This window comes from Barbatula barbatula (assembly GCF_947034865.1).
Source record: "Barbatula barbatula genome assembly, chromosome: 20".
In the NCBI taxonomy this organism is placed as follows: Eukaryota; Metazoa; Chordata; class Actinopteri; order Cypriniformes; family Nemacheilidae; genus Barbatula; species Barbatula barbatula.
The window spans coordinates 8863045-8885255 of record NC_136783.1 but is presented as its reverse complement, the minus strand read 5'-3'; the positions used below and the strand labels follow the sequence as shown (position 1 = coordinate 8885255).

Sequence of the window (22211 nt, the reverse complement as noted above, 5' to 3'; positions counted from 1 at the left end):
GTGTGCTTAATATCTGCAAATGTAGGGGGATTTCAGACCCCTCCCAACACATACAAACACATTTAATACGCTATGAGATTTCAGACTTCTCTGCACAAAACACACTTTGATATAGCTTTGTGCATCCATAAATACTCTCTCACACACACATGCATGAACATTAAAGGATGAAGCCAGCAGGAGATTGCAGCTTGAGGTTATAAGGTTAGCATGACTTTTGCGGTAATTAGGTATCCGGATATTTCCTTTTTCCAAAGGTAATTTTGAAGGTGAAGTGCCAACTTAATAGGCAGAGACTTCTATAAATCCACTTGGTTGACGAAATGAAAAACCTGGTGAATCTGGTGGCACAGATTTAGCAAAATACACAATGCAAAGTAATGTAATTTTACATTGTTTTTTGGACAGTTTTTCCACGTATAATGTCAAAAAGTTAATATTTTACATTGTTTTAGTTTTTTACAGATTTTCAATGTATTTTCGAAAATACAGACAAAAACGTAAAATTACAAGAAAACACAACAATTTTACAAGAAAAGAGGAAACAGGGAAAACCTGTTATATTACGGTTCAATATTTTTTTACAGTGCACGCAACACTTTTTCCTCCAGCACAAAGGTCTGAATAACATGAACTGATTTATGTCTTTTCCACCAAGGATTTACTTTTTTGACTGCAAGAGAACACCCGGTGCCAATTCAATGTTCATACACTTAAGAACACCTGTTAGAACAGAACTCAGCCGAAATAAGCTTTTTGTGCCGAATGCATCAGCTGCCCATTAGCTGAGCCTCTGACTGATTTGTGATAATTGCTGGAAGAATTTTTATGTATCTGAAGAGCGGCCTGAAAACTGTGTCATGGCAAAAATCGTGATTTGTTTTCCATTTGCCATTTGCAAAAATTGCCAAAAATACATTTGTGTGCTTTTGAAGGTGATGGGGGGAAATAAGTACTGGAATGAAGTTATACTTTCAACGGAGGACACATCTCGTAGTCATGTGTGGCGTGTGTGTGAGAGATTCACATGGCAGATTAATCGAAATGTGTTCTCGCTCTACCCTGGTTGTGATCATGTCACCTGACATGGCATTACCAGCAAGACTGAATCTCACCCATATGTTTTTCATCAGTTTTTTCACTATATAATGCAACAGTCGTGTAAATAATCATATTTTAAGAACAAAATTGTGTGAACCAATGTGATGGTAGGCCTATATGTGTCGATATGAAAAGTTTATTTGCAAAAACGTTTTTATTATTTTATTGTCGTGTTAATTGTGTGAGTTAGCTGTATTTTTTGAAGTATTATTACTTAATCAAAACTTGATATGACTTGGAATGCACAACAAAAGAAATAGAGAAATAAAGACACTTTATTACTTAAAATAAGAAATGTTTACATTCTGTTCTCACTTGGGTAAGTATGTTTATGATTTAAATTAGTGGCAAAACAAGATCTGTTGTTTCACTTTTATCGGTTTGTAAAGAGATTTTGTAACAAAAACTTTTTCAACTCCTCTCCATAGCCTCACCGCACCCCAACCTTGCTGGAAAGCCATGTTTGAAGTTGAAAGTTTACGTCAAGCCTACAAGTGAGTGTTTTCCCAGCATGCACCTGACCTATCTGAACTCTCTGACTATATTTGTTATTTATATACCAGACCTGGTGATACGTCTAAATCAGTACCAGGAATTTCACATCCCAATCCTCGTCTCCAGCTTGATTTAACTCGGCAGGTCAACCATGGGAATTCCGTGAACACCTGTATTAACTCCAGCGATGGCTGACATCCTCAGCTTTGCTTAATTTATGTTTAGCAACTTCGTTCCCATTGCTATGGACCTCCAGTCGTGACAAAGACAGCTTGTTTTATAGGGCCAAAGGTTTTATGGGACCGATCGTTCATGATACCAGAAGCCGTGCGGAGATAGTGTTGCCCCTCGGGGGCATTTGCTGTAGGATGCTATTCATCTCACACAGGCCAGATCACAATCCAAAAACTTTGACCTGCAACTAATCAAGGCGAGCGGACGCAGATCCTAAGAGACCTGCGGGGGGTTCTCACACACAACCACAGACACCAGTATAGCCTTCAGTTAAACACAGAGGCCTCGGCTTGTTTAACCTCTCATGATAGGTAGACCTGACATCTATGAGTAGCGCTGCTTAAATCACTCTCCCTCCGGAGATGATGCCTGCGTGTCCAGAGAATGTGCTCTTTAAGCCAGGCTTTAATAAACACTCGGTCTTTGTATTTAGCCCATGTAGACCTGCTCAGTGTCAGAGATCAGCTCTTTGGGCTAAATGGCACTTTGCATCTTTTTTTGCTCAAGAACAATTTACTTGGACAGTAACGCTGTTTTTCTTTTTGTATAGTGCACAGGATCACTATATATTCAAGAACACAGTTGATGTGATCACTTGCACAATATTGTTATTGAGGGCAAATCAAAGTACAGTGAATAATTCAAAATAACATATTAGCATATTTGTCTAAATTTATCTAGAGTTGCAAAGTCAAATTTAAGAATGCCTTTAATGCTTTGCTTATGGAGAACACGTGTGAACTAAATCTATCCTAAAAAGACTGTATGTAACTTTTCAAACATGCCAATATATTTTTAAGGCAGTCGATATACAGTAAGTGAAAGGCTACATGGTACCAATTGCACATAAAAGTATTATTATTGACAGTGAATGGATCTGACAATTAGATAAAATGCAACATAATAGCAATAATAACGTGTATTTATAACAAAATGTTTATTGAGATGTGAAAAATGCATACCATCACATTCCTAGATTGAAGAGAGGGGTTTACAGACCTTTGAAACTTTGTGTTACTGTAAACAGTCTTATTTGTTGCAAATTGTTGTACAGAAAATATTAGAAAGATTGGAATTTTTGAGTCAAGAATTTTTCACAAACATAACAAAACAGACATATACAGTTCTGCTCTTGAATATCTACACTGTAAAAAATCTATAAAGACAGGGCATAATATACCATATTATTATAAATAAATATTGTGCATCATCTTTTTTACAATCGTTTAACCTGTATTTAAAATTTTGCATTGTATTGTGTTTTAGCGTTAACGGAAAATTAACGTGTTGTAATAGCAGAAGATTAACAGTAATTTATTTTATAGTGTACTGAATCCAAAGGGATACTCCAACCAAAAGTCAAAATTCTGTTATCATTTTGCTCTCCCTCAAGTTGTTCCAAATCTGTATACATTTCTTTGTTCTGTTGAACACAATTGACTACACATCATTGACTACTATAGTAGGAAAGATTATTGTATCATTTCTTTGTTACGTTGAACACAAAAGAAGATATTTTGAGAAATGTATTTTTAAAATACATTTTTCAACTTTGTGTGTATTCAGGTTTGCAACTTATTTTCATTTTAGGGTGGAGTATCCATTTAACTTAATACTAAATAGGCTACATCAGAAAGAAAACTGAATGTTTGGCTCATCTGAATAAGCCAGTTTTTTAAGGGCCATGGTAAGATTTGACAGCTTATTAGCGTGGTGTAATTGTAACAAACACGAGTGCTCCGTTCCAGAGAGCAGTTCAGAAAACCACATGCAAATTGAAGAAACAATCCACTTCTCATCTCACCAGTCATTTATCTGTTTACTCGAGCACCTGTGACTCCTTCAATTTCCTGAAAGATCATGAACAGAAAGAATTTAATCATACGAATCTCATGTTTTATTCGCCATTGGCTTTTAGAGATGTAGAAAGTTTGAGGCCTGAATATTGTTTCATTGGGGTGTGGACTCATCATGAAATATTTATATGTGCATATCCGGGATGGAAGCTAACAATAGATTCCTTTCAGTGAAGAGCTTTATGGTCCAGCACAACCCGCCTCGCCATTGTTTCTCATCCTGCTGTTTGACAGAATACAATCTTAATCTTGAGTCGATAAATGAGGATTAATATAAACCCCAGACGTCATTTGATTGTCTTCAGGGCTTGGGGGACGGGAACTCTGGAAGAAACGTCCCGTGAAAGGCAGGCTGGGAAAAAGTACTGAATCTGGTGGCACAGATTTAGCAAAAAACACATTGCAAAGGTTAAAGGTCTCACCAATGAGACAGGAAAGAATTCAAAGCCTAAAATCATGACTGTGAAATCGTACATCCAAACACGATCCTTCTCTATTGAAGTACATAGGGCGAATAAATTGCTCTGCATTTTTAGTAAATCCACTTTTAGCGGCGCTTTCGAATGGAGATGCAGGTTTTATCACACTTAAAGCATTGCAGGCATTCAATGAGACTCTTGAAGCTTACGACAGGTGACACATTGATAGCTGGTATTATACTGTTTTCTCCAACTGAATGTAAGTGAGAGCAAACATGAAAATGCAAAGATTCGATTTTTTTTTAAATGTGATTATTAACATGAAATCCGTTCCCTTTCTCTCTCAGATGACTCTCTGTACGAGTCTCCAGAGCCGTTCCTGACAGATGACTCCAGCGGTGGTGGTTGCGCATTAACTCCCAGCCTGTGGCTCATGCTTCCTTTGCTTCTGCTCCTGTGTCCCTCATAGCATTATAATCCTACGCCACGCCCATCCCCCATGCCCCGCCCCACATTACATCACCCGTCCCATCAGTTCTGGAGTCCGGCCAAAAGACATTGCTCCTTAGCTGCTCCTTGGACTGACGGATTTCTCCCCATCGCAAAACCCTGCAGAATGTCTACCAATATTGTCAATGCCTACATTCGGGGCAGTTTACAGACAAAGACAGAGAGATGTGAAGTGTCTAGCATTTGTATCATCTGTGTGTCAGGATTAAGCCGACTGCCATCTGAATCACTCTGTTTCTCTGTGTTATCGTACCTGAGCCAACGCTATCATCAGAGCTCAAGATTTCCTATTGTGAGAGTGTGCGTGCGTCAAGACGTGTGTTGTGCTTGTGTGCGAGGATGCTGATGTTCGCCTATAAACATATGTACATAGCGGTCGATCACATGCTAAATTACTAGAAAACTTGTTCCGTCACTCATTTAAAGAGAAAGTTATATCTGTGAATCTGCCAAAGACACTAAATACTTAAACTTTTTTAATGGGGGGAAATACTGGCTTTGGTATTTGATCACATGCTACCATGGAACATCCTTGGCTTTTGGAAACATGGGAGGGGTGATGTGACAACAATTTTCTATTATCTTTTGTCATACAAAAAAACCCAAGAATGTTGACTAGATAAAAAACAGTAGATAAAAATGGCCTTTTTTTCACCGGTGCTTATTCTGAAATGAGTTTGTCCGTCTTGAAGTGCATAAATGTGATCAGTATTTTTGTTTATTTTCCAGTATAAGGCTGATCGCTTCACTTTAAAAAGGAAATTGCGTGAAATAGTACAATTTCTTTTAGGAAATATTTATTAAATTAATTCATTCTTAGTTTTTTGTTTAAAATAAGTTGGGTGAAATGGGTTTATGCTCAAAGTGATGGTTCGAAATAAAATATGAAAATAAGATTTGGAAGACAAGACAAAAATACTGATTTAAAAAAAAGGATTTTCGCAATGTATACAGTGCCAAGTGGAAGAGGGATGTTTGTCAATGAAATGTCTCGTGTTTCGGCTTTCTAACCTTAGTCCAGACCTGTGTTGCTCTCTAGTACTCTTTGTAACCGCCTCTATCTCTCTCTCTCTCTCTCTGTCATATTTGAATGTGGTCTTTTCTATGTGTTGCCCCGTCACGCATAGATCTCCCACACTTGCACTCGCTCCCTTTATCTGTGCTGAGAAGGACCGCTGAAGGAGAGGCCTCGGGACCCTGAGCACCCGCTCGCTGTGACATCACAGGCTTTGGCGGACAGACTGGTGGGCCGAGGCCTTGCGCTGCAAACAGATCTCTACATAACAACAAGACTCCAAATGATGGATTGAAAATCCACATAGCACTTCTGCTTTTGTGACAATTTCATTCAAATGACAAGAATAGGGGAAACTATACAGATGTGGGAATATTTGTGCATTGGAATTGTTTTGTGACTGTGCAAGAATATATGTCATGAAGATTTCCAGGCAAGTCGGCATGGATTCGCCTATGAGAACAATACTCGAATGACGTTTTTTCGAAATGTTTGTTGGAATTTTTATATTTTGCTTAATCCCATGTTATTTTTAACTTTACTTTTCAAAAGAGCAGCAGAATTTATTCATATGTGATATGAAACTATAATGTAGACCCTTGAATTATTAGAGCAACGATGGTACCAGTTCTGCAGTTAAACGAGTCTAGACGAGTCAGATGTCGCTGTTGTTGTTGTTGTTGTTGTTTCCTGCTTGTATCACGATGCATTCTGGTACATGTAGTCCTAAAATATTTTTTTCTCGCTCCGAGTGTTACTATGAAATTATTTTTATTTGTTAATCATGCGAATAAAACATATTTTGAGTTCCTATAAACGTTCAGATGCTCTGGCAAAGGAGAACTGCGAAAAAAGAAATATTAAATAAAGTTTCTTGTTTACAATAGAGTCCTTTATTTGCAAGGAATGTACGTAGGTAGTGAATGAAATGCATACAAAACCTGAGCCTTTTTTTAACAGAAAATAATAATGAAAAGATATAATGAAAAGAATAATTCATATCACATTACTATTTGTTTGTTTAAGAAAATATATTTTTTAAATCAAGTTTTTATTGAATGACATTAATAAATGTTTTTCTGGTTTAAAATTAGTTATGGATAAAATGGATTTATGTTAAAATTTGAAGGAAATTATTCAGAATATTCAGATGCTCTAGCAGGGGGACAACTACGAAAAATGAAATAAAGTTGTTTTGTGTGTACAACAGAGTTCTTTATTTGCAAGGTATGTACTGTAAATCTGTAGTAAATGAAATGCAGAAGTTCACTTCTTAACAAAAAAAATATATACAAACAGCATATTGCATTTAAATGCTTTAAATCTATGTAAGACTTCCAAACATCTTATTTACAGGATCTGTCTTAGCAAATGATCAACATTTCATCAGTGCTACACATAAGTTGATGAAAGAAGTGGGATTCAAATGAGATTCAGACATCCAAAAGAATATGAGGTAATGTATCAATCAGACAGAACTGCAGACCAACATGAAATCTCTTCTTTATATTTATTTTCTTGTCGTCAATCGATCACTAAAAATATAAACGATTAAGTTTGGCCATTGCGGTCTATTGACCCCCTCAAACTTCTTTATGCACACACATTTCCCCTTTCCCTCTCTTCCTTCTATCTTGTCTCTCACCTGCAGACATGGAGGGAGTCCCTAGTCTCTACTCTATAGGACGGGCTGGCAGTAAATGCACCTGAACGGCTGTAGTTTTCAGTAATGTTTGTGAGTGGCTGAGGAAATGGAGGCTGATAGGACTGAGTGCTGAGCTTGGTCTCATGCAGCGATGGAAACCACCGTGCCAGCGGAGTCTTACTGAGGAGAGATGGGGGTAATTGTGCACAGATTTGAACAATTTTCCCCCAATTTGGTATTATCTGTTTCCTACCAGACAGCTGAAACAGGAAATGGTGGAAGATTTGAAAAACTACCCCTTACTATGACACCGGGACCTGTAAATGACGCATCCTGAATGTCTCGGTAATAAATCTTACTGTTATGATATGAATAAATATGCTATGTATGAATCCCTTTTAAGTCTTCATTTAAATGCGTTTTGCGTAAATGTCAATTGCATTAAGCACTACAAATTGATAGTTGCTTTTATCAAATCTGAAAGGGCATTCATTGTGAGCAAAATCATTTTAAACAAAACCTTTGTTTCTGGTACATAGCATTATAATGGTGTATTATGTTTATGTTTTGTTCATTTACACGAGGTTAGGATTTTTTTATATGCTCTTTAAAAGCAAACTGCATATATATACACGTTTTAAAAAATCAAACTCCTAAGAGGTTTTCCAAATATTACAGGTGACATTTTCAATGAGGACATTGAGTGAATTGTTTAGAACACACTGTTACACATCAATATTTTTGAAAGTATGCAACGCATACAGTCATCGCTAAGCTAGTATTGTATTTGTGAATGACGTGCTTCGAGAAACTCAAGAGTAAACATTTATCGAGGAAGAGCAGAAATATTAATCATCCTTTCGATATCAAGTTCCAAACCATTGATTCAAAGCAGCAAACCTTCTGCTAACTCAACTGTGACAGACAGAAAAGTGAGGCGTTTCCTGAATAAACAAACAAACGCAACCCCTCTTTGGTAATTAGCATCGAGAGGCGTTGTATCTTTGGCTTGACAGCACTTAAGTTTGTCGCAGCTCAGATGAGCTGATCTGTATTCTGCTGTGTCTGTCAACATCTCGCATCTCTTGTAAATTCATAGCGGACGGTGACTGTATCCCTGTAGCGTTCTCGTGTGGTACCACTTCACTGTTGTTTTGCGAGATAACAAATCTCAGCTTGACCTTTTAGCAATCAAAAGCCCAACCGTCGACGTCCTATCAAACTCTCAGTGTGAGACGCCTGTGCCTGGCCGGGATAGAGCTTCTAGATTGCACCCTAGGTACCCCCTAACAAGATAAAGAAACGGCAACTAAGATGTCTTACTCTTAACAAATCAAGCCCTACAATCTCATGACTGAAGCTGTAATCCTGCTGAGTGTCACACAACAAGTGCAAAAATAGAAGAAACAAAACCAGTTAAAGTCCCTCCGCTGGATTTGTTTGACCATAGAACGAAACCAGCGGAGACTATCGGGAGTCCTGCAGGATGTCAAAAGCACACCACATCATCCGGATCAAGAATCCTGAAGGTGTCATGGAATGCAGATGTCAGGGACGGCCAAGAATGAAAACCAAAGTGCAGGCAGTGGTACAAACTCAAGACTTTTTATTAATAAAAAAAAGACCCACGAGGGGGAAAACCAGAAAACAGAACCATCAAAACTACAAACAAGGTACAAAACAAAAACTTCCCACGGGGGGCACAACTGAGAAACAGGATAACTCATGGCAGGAACACGACAAGGTAATCTGGATGAAAGCAAGGGGAACAACAGGGCTAAGCAAATAAGTTGACAGGGTTTGGGGTGAACTGGAAAGAGAACCCAGATGCAGGATGCGGTGGAACAGAAACAAGACGGCATGAAACACGACAAGGTAATCCAAGAGACAAGGCAGGGTGGTCAACGAGGCAAGACAGACAAGGCATGCAAGGTGTCGGGAAAGACTGAAGGGAAGCTAAATGAGGTAATGAGAGGGGTTGGGCCAAAGGCGAGACTGGAGAGAACGCATACAATGTCGAGACCAACAATAATATATTTCTCCCCACAGGAAACCTAAGGTTCTGTCATGATCCTGTCACTAGACCAAAACACACATGACATAAAGAGGCAGAACCATAACACAACCAACTAAGCCAAACGAAACAGCACAGGACAGGACATCAAACACAGGGGCATTAAATAGGGGTACTAACATGGGGTAATTCAATGAAACACTGGCGGGAAGCTAAAAGAGGAAACGAGGAGGCAGGGTCAAAACACCACAGGAGAGCACATGGCAATCAAAACAAACAATGACCATGTGCTTCCATACAGAACACGTGGGACCGTCATGATCCTGCCACAAGATTAGAAAAGCATGACAAGGTGAGGCAGGATCATGACATGCAGAGGTCAAGAGACAGCAATGTGAGGAGAATACGATGAGAATGAAAGCGTGCCTTGGCTGCGCTGTTTTATATGCGCTTCTCCATTTTGTTGATCAGTTCATAAATTATTATAATGCTGTGGTATGATGATATAGTCTATAATAATGCAGTTCACTGAGGCAATTACAATAAATGTGAATATGAATTGATATTGAAATAGAATTTGAAACTGAATTTAAATGGTCAGCCAGATTAAACTGGATTGCAGGTGGCAAGTGAATAAAACTTTTTTTGGCACTACGCTCATATCCCACACAAAAACGTGAATTTGAATGAATTTGCTTCTAGCGATGGTGTAATGTGTTCTTTCTCTCATTTGAATCTATTTGATTTTCTTGATTCAGGAAACATAAGTGCTCTGAGTTACTGAGCAATCTTGGCCAAACATGAGAACAGCTATGACGTGTGTGCCATCATTTCATTATAGCAATTTAGAGATGTGAAGTGATGTGTCAAGGATGAAACAAGATCTTCGCTCTGTTCGAAAAGGGGGAGATATCTTCTCTCGTCCATTTAAAGGACGGAGTCATTTCACTTCTTAAATGGTTTCACTTCCTAAAGTCCCTTTAGAGGAAGTCGGTTCCCACAGTGGCCATCTTTGTAACTATTTTATTTCATTCTATACTGGAATTGACAATCACAGCATTCCTTTAATTTTATAGTTCAAATTCAGTCAACATTTATTCACCCTCGTGTGGTTCAGAACCTGTAGTATATGACCTTTTTTAATAAAACACAAAAGAATATATTTGAAGAACTGTCTGTGGAAGTCAACGGAGGCCAAAACATCTTCTTTTGTGTTCTGCAGAAAAGTCATAAAGGTTTGGAATGACAAGAACACATTTTAATATTTCAGTGAACTATCCCTTCAAAATCTTGGTTGCTCTGTGAACACATGCCATCATTTATGTATCCATTTGTTCCCAAAGCTTAAAGTTCATAGTTTATTGTTATTTTTCTCTCGTGTTTCTCAAGATATGTATGAGATCTAATAAACTCCTAAAACATTTCCACCGTCCTGGTTTTTATGTCTCACCATCAGGGCTCAAGCCCCAGCAGTACTGTGTTTCATCGCATCCTGCTTGCCACATTAATTTCCTGTGCTTAACAATATTTTAGCATAATTAAAAGGAGTGAGACAATCTGCTGCTCATTGATTCATCTCTCTCTTTCTTCCTCTCAGAAACACATACACTCTAAAGAGGGTGAAAGTCTGGCTTGCTTTATTAATGAGGACCATCTGTGCAGAGGCACAGTGAGAAAAAGCAGGAGAAATAAAGAAGGAAAGAGAGTGTTGAGAGGAAGCTGAGAGCTCAACCGAGGAGTTTCAGATCTGAACTGATTCTCATGAAGTATCTCGGTGACAACAAATAAGAGTTCAAATGATTTTTCTGTCAAAAGCGCAACATTATAAAGGAATAGTTCGTCGTATAATGAACATTCTGTTATTACTAAAACATTTGTAAGAATTACATGTATGTAATAAAATCATTTTTATATAAACAGAATGTTGCAACACAAATCATGAGCATTTTGTCATCATTAATACACTTTACAAAATTACAGTAAAAAAGGAACGGTTTGTTTGACAATGTTTTTGAATCTTTGCATAAAAATGTACACAAACCCTCTCTCTTTCTCTCAACAGGTAGTGGTCTAGCTTTTGTTGATACCAGTAACTTTGTATTAGCACCTGTTGTACTATTGCTCTCTGTATGATATATCGCTTATTGCTCCCTGAACTCTTTGTAAGTGGCTTTGGATAAAAGCGTCTGCTAAATGTAAATCTATAAACTCTATACCTATACAAGACGATCTTTTGTTAAAGTCAACAATACAATGCAACATGAACAGCCAATAAACAATGGCATCATAATATTGTTTTATGCAAGAGTTCCAGTTCTTGAATATGATTGGATAAAAATGTATTGTTACACGGCCATTTGTGACATTTGCAAAGTTTGTTATCCCCAAACCTGTGTTTTTGACAATTTAAATATAAACGTGTCTTTTAATATACGTGACATTATATTTATAAGTGATTCAACCAAATTGCCTGTTCATGACGTTTGTACATCATTTCTTACCTTAAAGCCAAGTAAAGGGCTTTTCCTTGCGGAGGGTCTTCATTCTGTAATTCACTTTTCATGTTCAGTTTTTTTCTTATGTGGCAAGTAGCCGTGTAATAAGTCGGATAATTTACAAGCAGCCGGCCGTTATCGTGAAATAAGCCCCTTCAGTGTGATACAAGACCCTCGGCTTCACGTCGGGTCCTACTCACACTGTACAGTATGCCTGTACATTATCCCTTACACACAACAGTGCTGAAAAAGGAACACGGCATCCACTTTATTGACCCCTATATATTTTATTACATCGACTAATGCTCAACAGACATTATTTAGGTTCAGAGAATTATAGGTTGCCATCTTTATATTCATCTTTGAATGCTAATCCTAACCATTATGCTAATGATGTATTAATGAAAGTTATTATACCCTATTCTCTTACTGTACTGTCTTTAACGCTCTCGCTCTCTCTTCGATGGAAAATGGTTAGCTGGTGTAACGCCATATTCAATTGTCATTCACCTATAATCAATGTAGCAGCTAGAGGAATTAATCATTGTTAATGAATGTTAATGAAGCTCTTCATTTGTGAAAAAGGGGACAAACTGCTATTGTGTGTTATGCACAAATAGAGCTATAAAGATTAAGTCAGTGACTAGACATCAGTTTGTGAATTGTTAACAAATATGATACATCTGAATGCACGTTACCAGTGTTAAGTTTAACTCCAGCTGTTGTCCATCAAACTACGTAAAGCACATGTAACCAGCAGTTCGATTAATTGATTCCTCAAACAAGTGCCTAAAGACTTTCCAGAAGCGTTTTATTGAACACCACAATAAAAGCATCTAGAAAAATATTATATTAAACTTCACTGGTTCTAAAACACTAGCAGCTGTTTACCACTGGAACTAGGTAAGGACTCATGAGAAAACATCACTTTCACTTTCTTATCTGTTTGTTTCGGAACTTTACATGCAAAAAACGATTCTTGCATCAGAAATGTGGTTTATTCAAAGGGAATAAAAACGTTTTCACACTAACCAACTAACCAAATCGTAATGTCAGCTTTTGTTATCCCGCAGATTAGTCAAAGTTTTTCAGTTTCCAATTTCGGATCATTTTGAGCTAAATAAATATGCGGAGCTGTAAATGAACACGTAATGGCTGGGATAGCTGGCGAAAGCTGTAGTTGGTTGTAAAAGCGCATTTTGATCAGAAAGCATTGCAGATCCGTTAAAATCCCGCATAACAATCAGGCCCAAGTCAAAGTCTCCATAACCGCCACCGCAGTACAGTAGAAAATCCTGCAGATATAAGTGGGCAGGGAAATAAGCTGATTTCCATTCTAATGGACGCTCTCGGAGGGAGCACAACTCCAGGCGTCGAGATTTCTCGTTGGTTCGCTGGTTAATGAGCCCGGTTTAGAAATGCAGGAAAGCGGGAAGAGCATTTATGGGCATCCATAGGGAAATACCTCCAACCCAATACCATTTCAAGGTTTGTTAAGAAGAATACCTATGTGTTACGTGACACGTTAATGGCGTAATATGTAACGTATACAAATATCTGAGATTAGACAGGAATATAATATAAAACATTGCACGCCCACGGGAGGGAAATGTACTACAAACAAATCACAATGAAGATCACGACCCTCAATCACCAAGCCCAGACTGGGGCGAAAACATGAAATGTCCTCTGGAGATGCCGTAATTGCCTGTTCCTCTTTTGTAATAATCCAATTACCTTTTCCATCTGATTATATTTTGAGAGTATTATGTTTTGTTTTTTGAAAAGGGCAAGCTGGCCGTGCTGTCAAAGTCACGGGACACGTAATTATACCGTACCACCCGTTCGCCGTTGCAGGCGGCGGGTGGCTCGGTCGAGACCGGAGAAAGATGTTGTATCCCTAAGAGCCAAACCGCAGGCCCATTGCACACATCTTAAGAGCTGTAATTAACCAAGGTCCCTTCTGAGGACATCACACTGAGGACAGAACTTTATCTGTGCCTGTTAACACAAAGGACAAAACGCAGTGTTGTGATAATTAGGTTTACTTTACCAGTTCTGCTGGTCTGCTGGTGTGAAAAAAGAAAGTAATCTACATGGTGATATTTTGGTTCTTTTGTAGTGACCTCTCCTGTGCATAGCTGCTGGAAATACTGTGCCATCATCATGGTCATCGTCATGGGGCCCAACCGTATCGTTTTGTCAAAGCCCCATGAATTCATGAGGCGGCCATGAGTGGAAGGGTTATGGAGATGTTATAATTTTGTCTTTTATTACACATCGGGATATCATAACAATTAGACAGTTTAATCATCATGGGTGTTACTTTTGTGAAAATGTGTAAACGTGCAGTAGGAGCCAAAACTTTGAGACTGATTTCGTCTTAATTTGTGTTGTCCTTTTTTTGTTCTTTTTGGCCTTTATAGCTTTTTGTTTTCATAGGACAGTGAAGAGAGAGACAGGAAGTTGTGGAACGAGAGAGAGGAGCTGGGAAAGGACCACAAGCCCAGACTTATTATAGTGTTGTTTTTAGTGTTATTTATTTTTACTATTATTTTGAATTAGCATTTATTTTGAGTATTTTGAGTATTTTTGTTTTTATGTTAATCTTTGTTAATTATTTATGCAATTATATATATATATATATATATATATATATATATATATATATATATATATATATATATTTTTTTTTTAACAAACAGAAGTTTTCAACTTTAGTCAACTAAAATAACCTTTGTTGGCACACAGTCCACTATATTATATTATATTATATTATATTATATTATATTATATTATATTATATTATATTATATTATATTATATTATATTATATTATATTATATTATATTATATTATATTATATTATATTATATCATATCATATCATATCATATCATATCATTATATGAATCATATCATATCATATAATAGTTTAGTTTAGTTTAGTTTTTTTTATATATTTTTTTTTCTGACAAATAAATTCTTGTGTTTTAATTCAAGCAAAGGTTTGCTTGATTAGTAACTTAGAACACTGCAGATGGTGCAGTGCTAAATATTTCTTATTTAAAAACCCTTCCTAAATCTCACATTTTTGAATCCTTTTTATAGGTTCCCAGATCTTTTGGCCTCCTTAAAGCTTTAACAATGTAAAACTTTCATTACAAAGAAAAAAAGAGCGTCTAAATTCCCCCTTTAGTCCTGACTAATGGTTGACAGGCTCATAAACAGGCTACACACTGCTCATAAAAGGGGATTTATAAAATACATATGTTGTGCATGAATTCTATATCAGAAAACGCTCTCGTCATTTAGCGGCTCATTAACACTCGGATCCAGACTAGAATTTAATCCTCATGGTCACAGCTGCATTTGCTTACTCCTTTTAAGATGTTTTTTAAATGACTCTAGTCAAATAAAAAACCTAGTCCACCACAAACGGAGTCTACTAATGGGTCTGTGGTCCAAGCCTGAGCGCTGTAATCTTACTAATTGCTAATGTGCAACCATGAAACATGCATGAGCTTTTGTTCTGCCTCGTGTCTGAATTCTTTCTCTTATTCAGCAGAACAAACTCTCTCTCTCTCTCTCTCTCTCTCTCTCTCTCTCTCTCTCTCTCTCTGCATTTTCTCCAGCTGCTAGAAATGGTCCATTAGCCAGCCCCATATTTCCCCCTTTAGAATCCAATTTGTGGATGTAATTGCACTTACTGTGTTTTTATTTTTTTCTTCCTGTAATTGTTTGGCGTAGTTTGCTGATGATGATTCTCATCTCACAGAGCGAGGCTTATTATGGCAAACAAAGTCAAGAGGTCAAAGTTCGACGGGTCACGCCGCTTGCCGAAACATGCAAACCGATACACGGTAACCTTCACCTTCGCTATATTTCTATAACTCCTCATTCAGCAGGAAGTTGAATTAATAATGCAATGCAGGTTCAAGAAGGACTCGCTTTTTTAACATCAAGTGTTTTGACATTTGTCTTCCCTGATCGAAAGTAGTCGCCGATTGACCGTTTCAAGTGGAAACAAGTGTGCCAAAATGTAGAGAAGATTAAGGGCGTTTGAATGAGACATGATGGATGAGATCTTGAAAGAGGCCCAGGCCAGAAAAACCTGTTGTCCATTTGTTTCATTACTTTCAATTGCCTCCTCAAAAACTTGCCGGATCTTCTGTCACATGAAGAGGGCAGGGAGGAATCGTGGCTCTGATTGTGAATTCTGAAACGGTGAACGGGGACGACGGCCTCCCATCTGCCGCGCGCTCTCCGTCTGCGCAGGTGTTCAGGTGAGCGGAACTGAAATCCCCAGTGCCGAGCATCCTACAAACAAAAAGGGCGTGTGGCGATCAGTGAAAATCCTTTACGTCCATCATGTTTCACAGGCTGACGAAAAGCTCTGGAGATAAACGCTCCCTTCTGCTCGTGGCTGCCTCGGGGTGATGTTGAGATGAACTGAATCTAAAGAGACATTGAAGTGAGGGGGGGTCATAGAAACTTTGGTGAAGGACAATCACCTCAATATAGCAACTGATTTAGCACCTGCATTTCACCGTGAAAGTTCAGCTTGTATTTTGTTAGTGGGTCAATTTTAAGGGCTGACTAAACTATCATATGTCCTCCGAGTTTACATTTATTATACAAGCGTTAAAAACGTTCAATTTTACAATGTTTTGGTCATGAAGGTGCTGCTGAGCCAAAGCATGCTCCGTTTGGCCAAAGCTTAGTTTACCAATAGCAGATCCTGTCTTATTGCAAAAGAATGGTTTTTCCACAACCTGCTCCAACTTCAAATGTTGGATGATTTCTAATTTTAAATTTAGACCTTCTAGAAAGCTGATGGGTATTTTTAACATCTATTTTTTTATCTAAAAGATACTAACAGATTTGAAGTCGAGTCACCTTGATTTTTTACAGTGTGGGTTAGTGAAAGCTATTTCTGATTATTTGTGTGTGTGTGTGTAGTTGTTATTCTCTGAGTGTATGTGTCTCAGAGCCAAGCTTTAAACAGATGTAAGGTGGGAGGATTATGCAATAAAAGAAGCGCGGGTATAGAAATGACCCAGGATTAGGACAGAACTGAGTCCAGAAGCACATGAGCTTCAGTCTTATCAGTGGCACTCTGAACCAATCCCAGCAGAGTTATCACTGATGGCTTCATCGTACACATTGATCTGATGAGAATCAAGTATCAACACTGCAGCACAACAGGATGTCCTGTAGACCAGTAATAGTGCATTTTTTGTAATCCACATGTGTCATAACCTACTGCAGTAAGTCTATGTACCATTTTATTTAGACTAAATTATATTAATAAATAAATTATTGTTATTATAATAAATGTATGTTTAGAATAACAAAACAATATGACGTGTCGTAAATGTAAAACAATAATAATTACATATGCAAATATAATAATTCATATTAACAAATAATAATATTTATAATAATAACATTCAAATATTACATATTATAAAAAATATAATTTGCATAAATATATATACAGCCGCAGAAAAAACAAAGAGACCATTTCAAAATGTTTTTCTGAATTTAAAATGTATGTGTTTAGGTAACATTATATATCTTTTTTTTCATTCTGCGAACGGTTTACTTCAATAAAATATAAAATAAAAATAAAATATTGTTTCTAATTGCATTTATTCGCAAACTGGAGAAACGGGTCAAAATCACTGAAAAGATGCCCTGTATTTTTCAGACCTCAAATACTGCAGAGGAAGTTCATGCTCACTTTTAATACAACAGTAATATTTGTACACGTGTTTCGTGTTCAAAACCTATCTTTTATGTGATAACCTTGATTTTGACCACGTTTTCATGTGTCTTGTCAGGCTTTCACATTGCTGTTGAATGACTTTGTCACTCCTGAGGTTTGATTTTGTTGAAATTCAACAGACACTGAACTGAAATGCACACAATACATCTAGAAATGCAGAATCAATTCGGAGATGAACATGGTCTTTTTTCAGTGGCTGTATATATATAAATATAATAGTTCATCGTTCTAATATAAAAATGATCTTTTAAGATATTATAAAAAACATATTTATCTACTTCCTTTTTTAACAAAAGTTAATATCGTTGTCTTAAGAAACACTGTAAGACATTTAGTCTTGAAGGAACATTCAATTAAAGTTATACAGGTCGAAATACAAAGGACAGCGACCGACATGAAACTTTCTGTTACACCCTCAGATATAAAGCAAATAACAATACCCGTCCAACCACACAGCCTGTGTGTTATAAATGCTCCTCAGATTCAGTGTCAGAGTCTGTGCAATAATGACCCACAGCTGTACAGAGCAGCTCGAAGCAAGGACAAGCCTGGACTTTAAAGAAAACCAATTAGTCTTCAGACCTGTCTTCCCTTGTTATTATTCCCGCTCTACAGGGGAAGATGAAAAGGTCAATTACACTTTGAAGTTGTGATTAAACACCATCTAGGGAGTTTGAGAGATACATTCTTTGTACTTTCATCAGCAGTCCAAATCATTCCTTTTTTAGGCTCAAACAAAAAATATACTTTTAGAATTTGAATGTCAGAATGAAAAACCCGTCCGTGCCATAGGAGCGGCAGAGTTAGTTTTAGTGTTGTTGAAAGGTCTTGCCTGATTTCCTCGACGCATGCATACACACAATCCGCACGCCTTCACACACTGTAGATGATCTTGTTTTAATTGTTGGACATTACGGTCAATTTCATTGAAACTGCTCTTGTCCCAGCATGTGCAGGGTATTTAAGCAATTAAATTGGTTGCTTGTTAAGTGCACGACTCATTTGCTTAAATATCTGTTGAAGCTTCAATTACAAGAAAAACAAGATCGTGTTGCTCTATAACTGCAGCGAGACTAAAGTTGGAATTATGGGTCATTTTAAAAAAAAACACTAACTGTCCACATTAATTATTACTACTGGTAAAAGTGACATGATACTAGTAATCCAAAAGAAGCTTGATGTGGTGCAATAGCATTTAAGGTGATAGTTCATTGAAAATGAAAATGTTTTCATCATTCACTCTTCCTCGTGTCATTCCAAACCTGTATGATTTTCTTTCGCAGAACACAAAACAAGTTATTTTGAAAAATGTTGGGTAACCAAACAACACATCGACCTTCATTAATGGACACACAGCGCTGAGACGATTCCCCAAATATCTACTTTCGTATTTCACACAAGAAAGAGTAATATAGAGGTTGCATACGACATGAAGGTGAATAACCCCACATAAGTGTCAACATTTATATTCTGGGTAAACTATCCCTTTAAAGGTCCAGTGTATTAAATGTAGCAGGATCTAGTGGTGAGGTTGTGAATTGCAACCATTGGCTCACTCCACCTCTCCCTTTTGAAGCACTACGATGGCTGACGCAGGACTAAGGTCGTCAAGTTTTAGCTTCTTTGCTGAAGGAGAAAGCTAATATATGAAGCGCTCAGTAGGGTATTTGTCCGTTTAAGGGCTACTGTAGAAACAACATGACCGATTCCATGCAAGGGACCTGCGGTGTGTGTAGACGTAAGTTAATAAAAACATATCGCTTCATTATGTTAGGTCTGTATACACCTCTAAACACAAAGTTATGTGTGTTATAGTGAATGTCCTCCAAAAAATGACACATTGGACCTTTAATACCACAGGCTTTATCCTACATTAGACCGCATAAACTCTTGTCTGACACCCTTTCTGGGTCATCTCAGATTAGACCGACCAAATTACACGATTCAAAGTGTTTCACAACATTCTTTTATATGTCTCCCTAATAATCCGATGTATCAGACACGGACACATTTTTCAAACAGCGGCACAAACTTCCACGTCTTTAAGATGGAGGCCGTGGACCATATCTGATGCCAAACATGCACAGATAGTATTCTTAGAAATGCAGCGAAAGAGCTCAAATCAATGAGGTATCCCACTTCTGAGACGGCACGTCTCGGAAGACGAGGTCGTTTAACCTTGACGTTAAACGCTAAATATCCAATTTATGTTGGGAGGAGAGCACAGCAGCGGGGCGTCGTAATCCTCTCTGAGTGAGAGATGAATACTGCTGGAGCTTTAGTGTGGGTTCAGGGGTGGCAAAGGAAATCAAATTCAAACACCTCTCTCTTACTCTCTCTGTCTCTCTCTCTGTCTTTGAACGCTCTTAGAGTGATTGAGGTTTACGGCACAGAGAGCCGCGTCTGTCACTCACAGTCTTAATGTTGTCCGTAAGGAGGTCGGCTGCTTGTGAAAATAAATATATGACCGTGATGATGTTGATGTAGTGCAACAAGTTGCGACAAACTGTCTGACTTGGATAAGTGATGTTAAACTCCAATGGCTTTATAATAGACCTTTAAGGGGATAGTTCACCCAAAAATGAAAACTTCTCTCATCATTTGCTCACCCTTATGCCATTTCAACCCTGTATGACTTTCTTTCTTTTGCAGAACACAACGGAAGATATTTTGAAGAATGTTAGTAACCAAACAACAGCTGTTCCCATTGACTTGCATTGAATTTGTGTCCGTGCGATAGAATTGAATGGGTGCCGCTGGTGTTCGGCCCTGGTTTTACTTGGACCGTTTGATACTGTACGTGGATGTAAACAAGAACATAAAAGGAAGAAAGGGAAAAAACACATTCAGCTGACTGCTAGACAAACATATTATCCAGAACAAAATAAGCATTCCCTGATGGCTGGTTTGTTCGCTTTTATGGTCAGATGACTGGAGAATCGTTGCTGCTGGTTTGACAGTTTTTGTGGCACAGAACGAGTCCACGGGGAGAAATTACTCCAGTATTCTGGGTCTCAATCTCACTAGCTCAGCACTGAGCAGATCTCCAGTTAATCCTGACAGAACAGAAAGCCTCGCAAAGACAGCTTTATACCGCACCGCTCGCCAGACCTGTAAAACACACAAACACATTGCACGTACAAGGGCAGCGCACGTGCACAAACACTGCGTGTACATGCAAGGCTTAAAGACAAACGCTGAATTTGCCCCGTGTCAGCGCTGCTGGCAAAGCAGGGCAGAGGAGCAGTTATGCGTTGTAGTCGTGTTATCCTCCAGCAAAGAAGGGCAGTGGGCCAGACTGCTGGAGAGAGACTCGGCATACATTTTTCATTAACTTCAGCGGTAAAGGAAAGAAGCTCAGAGAGCAGAAAGGAAAGTCAAGCAAATAGGATCAAAGGGAAAATGCAAATTTTACTATGAAATTAATATTTAACAGGGGATTAATATTTATATAGGCACTTTTGTTGTTGGGATTTCCATGTTTTCATTGCAGTGGTTGCTAGGAAGATTTTCTTTCGTAGACATTTATTTGCCAGGCCTGCTCATTGAAAAGTATTATAAACAAGGTGTTTCTCCTCGACAGCAAAGGGATCAAATTTATATATTTTATATTTTATGAGATTTCGTGCTTCTCGCAGTAATCTCATAAGTGACCCTCCCTGTGTTGTTTTAAGCTTAAGTCTTTTTATGATGTACAGTTTTCTACGAAATAGATAAATAAAACCATCCTACATAATGTAAAGACTGTTCTGTGAAAACATGGCCCTGATATCTTCAACACTGACTAAAGCCATGTCAAAGACTGAAATCTGTTTTTGTGATGTGTCAATAAAATAATTAATTTTAGTATTTTAAAATCTATCATTTAAGTTTTATAAATGAGTATTTGAGTACTGTATATTAAGTCTATCACATAATCTACATCAATTTACAAAGTCATTTCATTATAGTCATCAATATCATCATAATTCACATCAAAAACAAACATTACCTATTTTTCAGCTATGACTATGATGCTCAAAATCTCATGAAATCTCATTTCAACCCGGATTACATAGGCAGGGTCACATATGAGTCTCCTCATATTATCATAAATCGTCTGCAATTTAAAGACACTCGAAACACAGTAAAAATAAATAATAATCTTTCTGACTCGTGAATCTTAATTTGTCTCACTTAAAGGTATCTACTTCGATTCTCACCCTACCACATTTTTATTTCCATACAACTTTTATTATGCATCTTCAACTGTTCACTGTTTCTAAGTTTCCTGTGCCACAAAAGTGCAACGTTATAAATAAAAACTTCCTTTGGATGCTTGGGCTGGGGCCTTCTAGCACACTAAAACAACAATTGTGATCTTGGTTTGGTTCACTGCTGCTAGTGGCCAGCGTAACCGAATAGCATAAAAAGGCGTTTATGAAATATTTATGGCTGATCATGTTGGATATTTCAATTACTCATAAATCCTGGGTTGCCCGAGAACGGAAAAATGGGCGAACCGGGTGGGATTCTGATGAGGAACAATGCAGATTCCAGATTTAGTGATTGCACCGAACGGCAAGAATCAGAAACGTAGAGACGAAATGAGAATTTAATACAGAGCTAATCATACCTCTGCAACTAAACATGAATAA

At 37.7% G+C, this 22211-nt stretch overlaps 1 protein-coding gene across 1 annotated transcript in view; it reads left to right on the top strand.

Moving 5' to 3' along the window:
• Window positions 1–6832, top strand: part of efna2b (ephrin-A2b) — a 99794-nt gene extending 92962 nt beyond the window's left edge. Inside the window, exons 3-4 of the mRNA XM_079482713.1 lie at window positions 1530–1595; window positions 4453–6832. Of these exons, the coding sequence (XP_079338839.1) occupies window positions 1530–1595; window positions 4453–4574 (188 nt within the window). The 3' untranslated portion in view covers window positions 4575–6832. The remainder of the gene's footprint in view (window positions 1–1529; window positions 1596–4452) is intronic.
• Window positions 6833–22211: the final 15379 nt, after the last annotated feature.